Genomic DNA, 8,593 nt, shown 5'->3' on the forward strand with positions numbered 1-8,593 from the left:
AAAATCACATCCTAGACATCATCCCCGCAAGTAGATCAATCAATATAACGACTTGGAATCACTAATAAATCTTGTTTATAGGTTCATAATAACGAGAATGAACTTAAACATAAGTTATACGTAAAGTACGGTAAGCATAACTCAACTTACAGGGGGTTTAGCAAGGAACCGGGATCCGCGGGGCAAAATTCCGAGCCGAAAAGCTCTTTTTCTCAGAGCCTTCGGGCGCTTCTAGGCTTTCCTCTAGCACCTTGAGGTTACTAAGGCTTGGGGGGAGGGGGTTAGAGGGATGCTAGAGAGAGAAAGAAAGGGTTTTTGGTGTGAAGAATGAAGCAACCCTCGCACCTCTATTTATATTTGAATTTTGGCTCAAATCGACGAGTTTTGGGCCTCCAACTCGTCGAGTAGGTGTTAAGTGTCACCATTCTGGTGGAGGACAAGTAATGGCCTATATTTTGCCACGTCACACCTTTTGCAGCAGCACCCTGCCGACTTCTAAACCCTATAACTTTCGCATACAAGCTCCGTTTTCGACGTTCTTTATATCCACGTGTAGGTATTGACAAGATCTACAACTATTCTTTTGAATCCATCGTCTAGTTCTCGACTGACTATAAATTTAACCGTATGAGAAGATTATATTATTAAACGATCGTGTAAAATTCATAACTTCTACATACAGACTCCGTTTTCGTCTGTCTTTTTTTCGTTGAACTATTATTAATGAGAGCTTCAATTCTGATTTAGGTTGCGTTGGCCAAAATCAATCGATCTAAAATTCGAATTTCGGGATGTGCACAGTGCATTGCTATGCTAAATCTTAAAAAATCATAATTTCCTCATACGAAGTCAGATTTTGACGTTCTTTTTATGCACGCTCTCGGTTTAACGTATACTACAAATTTCATTTAGATCTATAAGGCTAAAAAAGTAGTTTATCAAAAATTCAGTTTTTGCGATTTCCGGTGTCGTGTCAGTTTTACCGTAAAACTTCGACGAGTCATAACTTCTTCGTTATAGCTCGGATTTTGGCGTTCTTTATATGTACAGAACCCTTGTGACATATACTATAACTGGGTTAAGATCATTCTAAATAATATTCCATCAAAAATTCATTTTTGATGCTTATTGTCTCTAAATTGACTAGCCCGAATCTGTGGGCGTTACACTTTAAACCGAGATATATGAGTTGTTTACGAGTTGGTTGTGCATTGATAATGCGTAAACGCATCAGTAAATTTATGTTATAAAATGCATTGTTGTGTATGGTTTGATGAGTAAATAGTACAAGCATATAAGTCAAAGTTTATTTGTTCCTTTTATCTCAAGGGGTAAAAGCGATATTTTGGGCCCCTCGATGATTTTGTATTGACTTATATGTCGGGCCCGGTCAGAACTGAATTGATGTGTTCAATTAAGTTTCTTGTCATACAAATCGGAAATCAGGAAACAAACTATTGGACAGTAAGAATAATTTTTTTCCACGTCTGTGTCCACATGATATCTTGCAGAACGAAGGATTATACGATCCCTTATCTTAAGGACATGACTGACTAGGTCAGAGTTCGACAGTGGCTTTTGAGAGCTACAATTGCTAAATCAGATTCTGAAGTCATACTTGCAATTATAGTTATTAGACTTATCCAAGTGGGAGATTATTGGATTAGGTGTCTATGCCCATAACTATAATTGGCATGTACTTGATTTGATAGTAGCATGGTCCTTTTGGGTTGCCTTCACTTTAGCAACTTGACAGGATGACTTATGGAAAGAGAGGTTAATAAATGATTTATTAATATATTATGGGAATAATATATTAATTAGAAATCATTTTATTTAATTAGCTTGATCAGAAATTAATTTGGAATTAATTTTGGGATTTAATGAACTGATTAAAAGAACGGGTTGTTTTGCAAATCATTGATAGTTGCAAAACTGGGCTGTTGGACTCCTTTGGAATGGAGTGGACAAAATCTATAGGGAGGCCCTATAGAATTTCATCCAAGGCTTCCTGGTAGGAGGTCCATTGGTTGCTTAAGCCCTAAGCAGGAAATTAGGGTTTCCTCCAAAAACCCTAACGACCCACCAGCTATTTAAAGACCCATTTACACAGGGTTTTCGGCCAATGCTTAGAGCATAGAAATCCTAGCCGAAATTCTAAGAGTTTCCTTCCCTCTCCTTCTCATCCTCTTGCTACAAGTGTTTGTGAGCCATTAGAGGTGCAACATTTGGGGCACTAAAGCTTTCAAGAGTCAAGATCTATTAAGGAATTCTTGTTATTGCTATATAACAAGCAAGGTAATCTTCTTAACCCTTTTATATATGAATTTCGAATTATATATGCTTAGATCTAGGGTTATTGCTTTGGAATTTCTTTTGCATGTTCAATTAGTGAAAAACTTAGATCTAAAGCAATTAGGGTTGCATGAACACATAGGATGTTGTTATGCTCATAACCCATCAGATGGTTCATGATGCTCCATCATGTGTGTTGTTGATGCTCATACGATGTATCTCAAGGATAAAGGTTCCAGAAGCTATTGTATAGTGATTGTGATTAGTTGACACATTTCTTGAGCCTATGGATTAATGGGGCTTGGTTCATTAGGGTTTTAAATCTGATCCCTAGTCTATAAATAAGGATGTTTGTTGGTCATTTGTTTGTGTCTTGAATTCTAAAGTGATAATCGAATCTATATCAAAGTGTGCTTGTAACATCTGTATGAAAACTCATAAATAAAGAATACTCACATCTTGCCTATGGACGTAGGTCACTTTGACCGAACCACATAAATATTATGTCTTGTGTGCTTTTGGTTTCGTGTTTTATCCGTTTTATTTTCTAACAAAAACAAAACCATGAAACTCAACAACATTAACAAGAAGAAACTATGTGATTGATTTCCTTCATCGTTAAAGCCTAGATGACACCAAATTAATTGCAATGAAAGGAGATCGATCTCTCAATGGTAATTTTGCCTTCATAGGCTCGCCGAAAAGAAGGTAAGAGATGACACCAAATCAATTGCAATGAAGGGAGTATTCGGTATTGTTGATCATATTCCATAGGCACAAAAAGAGGGTTACTGATGAAGGGAAAAGAGAGTTGTGAGAGACCCAAAAAGAGATTGTCAAATTGGTGGAGTTGGGTTTATGTATTACATTTTTTAACTAAAGTCAATTTAATAAAAATATAAAATTTAAAGTAAAACGAATATTCAGTCATTTTATATGGTTTAGGGCCAGCACTTTAACAAAATTAAACCATAAGGACCGTCTGTGTAACAAAAAAAAAGTTAGTCACTAAACTCGTGAATCATGAATCTCAAAAACCATAGAGACCATTTATATAATTTTGCCTAAAAATTTAGAGAACAAATCCATAACCCAACGAACTAGACTAAACCCAAAGAAAACAACAAACCATTGTGGACCATTTTTTCCATTTCTACAATATGACGTCATTTTCTCATATATCTATTAATCCATTTTATTCGAAGTGTAATTAATGAAGAAAAAGGAAAAGTGAGAGAACTAACATGAAAAGACAACACACAGAATTCCAACATTATTATTAGGATTGGGATTTAGGATTACACTATCGTTTCAAAATAAAACTACAGCAATAACATCAAGCTGCTCGTAACACGACATTTAAATCATACAAAATTAAAACTCAACACCCGAAACTTTCACTTTCAAATCTCTCTACCAAAGAAAATTCCCAAAACACTAAAACGCAGTAAAAAAAAGCCAATGTTACCTGCCCGCCATCTGCCTGGAATCCCTCTCATCAATACCTCCTTGGAAACCGATCCATAAACCGCCCGGACGGGCACTCAAACGCCAGGTGTCCTCTTCCACCACAATTATGACAGATCATCAACGCCACACAATCACGGCTCATATGCCCAACCTGCTGGCAGTTCCGACACACAATGTCCCGGAAACCACCACCCGAACCCCTATCACCGCCGCCACGTGGGCCGCCACGGTCATCGCCACCCGTGCTGCCCTTCGGGCAGTCCCGAGCCACATGGCCTGCCACATTGCACGAGTTGCAAACCGGATCGTTGAGGCAATCACGCGCCAGGTGGCCGGTTTTCCTACAGTTCTTACAAGCCTTGTCGTTTGTACAGTCAGCAGCGATGTGGCCTTGTTTGTAGCAGTTGTTGCAGAGTCTCATGTCGCCAGGTGGCATCTGAGGAGCGGAGCATTCCCTCGCACGGTGGCCGGTTTTCCCACACGTGTGGCAGATCCCCTCGTTCGGGCAGTTTCCGGCCATGTGCCCGGGCTCTCTACAGTTCCAACATAAGGATTTTGTGGTACACTCTGAAGCAATATGCCTGCCAAAGTCAAAGTCAAAGTCAAAGTCAAAATTAAAAAAAGTCTAACTTTTTTGATTTAATACAGAAACAGTTTTAATCTTACCCTGGAAGTCCACAATTGTGACAAATGGCAACATTAGGGCATTCTCTAGCATAGTGTCCTGGTCTTTTGCAGTTCTTACACAGACTACTTTGGCTGAAAATTGGAGAAAAGTAAAACCTCGATTAATATTTAATAAATAGATAAAATTAGGTATTTTCCTGATATGCATGTTGCTATATGAATTATGGGTATATTTAATGTAACAAAATAGAAAACATATCAAGAAAAATCAAGAAAAATGTGGAGAATCAATCCTCCATCCTTGCCTCCGGGTCCCACACCAACATCCAACTTAAATATATTTTTTTTGGGGAAAAAGAAGAATTTAAAAAAAAATAGAAAATAAAAAAACCTGTAACCACCCCGACGAGAATCCCTTCTGTAAGGAGCATCACGATAAGAGCTTCGATGGGTACGGATCTTGCGATCCATGGGGCTCCTGCTTCTGCTCCTGGATCGACTCCTGCTGTCTGAACTCATTTTTCTTTTTCTTTTTCCTTTTTTTTTAATTAAAAAACAACCAGAACCACCAACTCCACCACTGCTGCCGCCTCCACCCTGCCCATTGCAACCACACCCTCCATCAGACAAAATCCAATCATACTTCACTCAAACACCAATCCCAACTCTACACACAAACCACATATTTTCTTTTTTTTTTTTTCATTTCAATTTTCAACAAGCACACCACCATGAATGAATCCACTTACATACCCAACACTCGCCACGTCATCATTAAGACACTGGCAAACATCAATCACATCAGAGAGGTAAATAACAATGTCCAAGCTTGAACCTGAGAGACTTCTCTTATGGATTTTCACCTCCTTTTATACAACATATGCAAACTAGTTGGGGTAGGCTAAGAACAAAGGAAAAAGGAAATACAAAATAATGCAACCTAAAGAGGAAGCATAAAGAGGTCTTGTGTGACTTAAGTGAATTAAACCTTACATACACTGAATTGCAACTTTCTCTGCAGATGAATCAATGAAAAAACTTGACTATAGTCATGTGTAGAAAGCATCCATCACAAAAGCTTAACTTTTGAGGTCCATGATGACCATATTTATTTCTATATGCATAAGATGGGGATAAATTGGTATCTATTGAAGACTACTTTTTGCATAATTTGAGTGTTGCAAGTCAGAGAGATGGAGTAAGTACAAAAACCATAGCACAACAAGGGTCCTGGAAGTGGCAAATTGCTCCATGGCGTTATCATATATTCATTCCATGGACAAACGATGTGTTGCTAAATGGAACCAGGCTTAAAATAATAGATCCTATCCAAACATCCTTTAACTCGCAAATTTCAAGGCGTAGATACGCATGTATCTTAAATTTCAGAGAAATTGAATGGACATATCAGTTTTTTCCTGGATGAGTTTTATCGAATGACCTTTAGACTTCAGGGATAAACCAAACTAAAGCGCAACAGATAATTCACAATCTCAAAATCACCAGCAAATTATGCATCGAATAGCACAAAAAAGAGGTTCTTTCGTTTCTCAATCAAGAACGCAACCGTTTTGGAAGCACCAAACGTATATATAAACCGAATCAAAAACATGAAATTTTCAAAATCAAACCGAAAATTCAGATTCAGCTGCAAGGGAATTGAAGAGATCGAGGAAATACCTGACTGGAAGCTGTTCGATTCGGAGTTTGTTATGAGCGTAGGAAGAGAGAGTTCGACGAAATTTAGGGTTTTTTTTCTTCGGGACAAAGCGCAAGAGGCCAGAGGATGGATGGTGCAATTATATCTATTTTATATTTTTATTATATGAATATAATAATTTTCGTGTAAAGACTTCTAAACTATATAAAACGGCATTTTACCCCCCTTAAACTTTTGTTTTTCTTTTACCACACCTCACAAAATGTTAGAACTTTTGAAGCCCATGATGAACTTTTGTATATGGGCCTTTTAGCAACAAACAAATTTAGAAGGGTAAATTACACCGTTCGTCCTTCGTGCATATGCCATAAAGCGTGTTTGGTCCCTATTTTCAAAAATTAACTCGGATCGTCCCCCGTATCATTAAAAGTTGCACGTTTCATCCCTTGTTAGTTTTAATTTGCACGTTTAATCCCTTATGACACATAAAAAGACTAAAATGCCCTTTTCCTTTACCCTTTTCATTTATTTTTAACATTTTTGATATTTTTAATTATTAAATTTTATTTTAATTATTTTTCTATTTTGTTAAAGACTTACCACCACCACCACCACAAGTAGTCTACACCACCTCCGAAAATTATAGCACCGTTACCACCCCTCACCGGAAAAATAGAGCACCACTTCCACCCCTCACTTCATCGCATCCAGTCCTCCGTTCAAAGCAAGCGTTTCACTAAAAACAACTAGAAACTACCACCTTATTCACCGAACTAGCAACCTATACTCAAACCACCATTGAACCATCCACATTTACTGTTAACACCACCAGCAGCCTCCATCGGAAAACCCATTAGCAAATTAGGAAAGAATAATCAAGGCAAATCATGAAAGGAAGAATCAGGGCATGGCAATGTTTAATTCGAAATCAGGAAAGGATTTATGGTTCTTAACCTCAAAGCAGGCAGCAACAGAGATGGAGGAGGAGATGAGTGACGGTGATGCAAATCTGATTACTACGTGCAGTGTCTCTGGTAAGGCTTTGATGAGACCTTCTTTATTGCCACCAACATCATCTTCTTCCCTATCGATATTCGTATATGCCACCACCGTCTCAAACGAGTCTAAATAAAAGAACCATATGCCCCTTTCTTCAATTTCAAATGACTCAATCTCGATTTCTGAAATGCCCCTATCCGTGTGAGATAAAGAACCGCGATATAGGGTGTCGGAACCACCGTCTATGTAAGATTGGAGCTCTATTTGGGGATTTCATGTGTGATAGTACGAGAGAGAGGGAAAAAGAGATGAAATTTAAGGTTGGTGGTTGTTATAAGATTGACGGAGATGGAGTCGTCATTGTCACTTGTATAGTTATATGCTTCCATCTACACTCCTCCTGGTAGTCGGCCAAGGTGAAAGGGGTTATCGGGAAACTAAAGGGAAAAAGTAGGGTTGAACGTGTAATTGAGGGGGGGAGGGTATTTATTTTATTTTATTCTTTTTTCAATTCTAAAAAATGATAAACAAATAATAAAAATATAAAAAAAATACTAAGGGTAAAATAGTCATTTTATGTCTTCAGGGACTGCTCGAGTGAAAAAAACATAATACAGGGATGGTCTGAGTTAATTTTTGAAAATATGGACTAAACATGCTTTTTGGCATATACACGAGGGACGATTGGTGTAATTTACCCAATTTAGAAATTAGAGTAAATTACTACGCGAATGGTCCCTATGGTTTGGGGTAATTTGCATGTTTGGTCCCTAACTTATTTTTTTAACTCGGAAGGTCCCTACTTTTTGTTTTTGTTACACGTTTGGTCCCTACATTTTGTTTTTATTATGCGTTTGGTCCCTATCTTACCTAAAAAGATTATTATTTAAACAGGAAAAAATGATGAGGTAGGTAAGGTAAGGTGAGGGGGTGGGGTTGGGGTGTGTTTAATTAAATAAATTAGAAAATCAAAGGCAAAATAGTCTTTTTAGGTAAGACAGGGACCAAGCGCGTAAAAAAACAAACAGTAGGGACCTTCCAAGTAAAAAAATAAGTTAGGGACCAAACGTGTAAATTACCTTAAACCATAGGGGCCATTCGTGTAATTTACTCTAGAAATTGTAGCCCTTGGGTTCGAAAGTGGCAAAATTGTTTTGTAGCATAGTTTTACATCAATGGATGATCGGTGGCGGAAGCAGAAAGTTGTAATAGTAGTGGCACAATTTTTTTTCGTCCGAATATAATAACATAAAAAAAAATTAAAAGTACTAATACATCAAACCGATCCATTACATCATAATAATTGACATTTGACATCTACGGGTATACATTTTTTGAAACCGACTCATTACATTTTCGATCTTCACTTTCATAAGTGCTTCTTTTTCAACATAAGAAATCATGGCATAGTTCAAAAAATCATCTCCTATTTTGTTATGCAAATCCGTCTTCAACAACTTCATCGTTGAAAAACATCTTTCGACTGATGCGGTTGCAATGGGTAAAACCAAAACCAACTTCAACAACCTATAAACCATAGGA

At 37.5% G+C, this 8,593-nt stretch overlaps 1 protein-coding gene across 1 annotated transcript; it reads right to left on the reverse strand.

Annotated features, from left to right (window-relative positions):
- Positions 1-3,540: 3,540 nt before the first annotated feature.
- On the reverse strand, positions 3,541-6,216 carry LOC111887735 (zinc finger protein GIS2). Its single transcript, XM_023883896.2, has 4 exons — positions 6,073-6,216; positions 4,784-4,989; positions 4,432-4,524; positions 3,541-4,346 (listed from the first exon to the last, which is right to left on the reverse strand). The coding sequence occupies exons 2-4, from the start codon at positions 4,909-4,911 to the stop codon at positions 3,794-3,796; spliced, it is 774 nt and encodes a 257-aa protein (XP_023739664.1). The 5' UTR covers positions 4,912-4,989; positions 6,073-6,216; the 3' UTR covers positions 3,541-3,793.
- Between the last annotated feature and the right edge of the window lie 2,377 nt (positions 6,217-8,593).

The sequence above is a fragment of the Lactuca sativa genome, chromosome 4 (assembly GCF_002870075.4).
Source record: "Lactuca sativa cultivar Salinas chromosome 4, Lsat_Salinas_v11, whole genome shotgun sequence".
Classification (NCBI taxonomy): domain Eukaryota; kingdom Viridiplantae; phylum Streptophyta; class Magnoliopsida; order Asterales; family Asteraceae; genus Lactuca; species Lactuca sativa.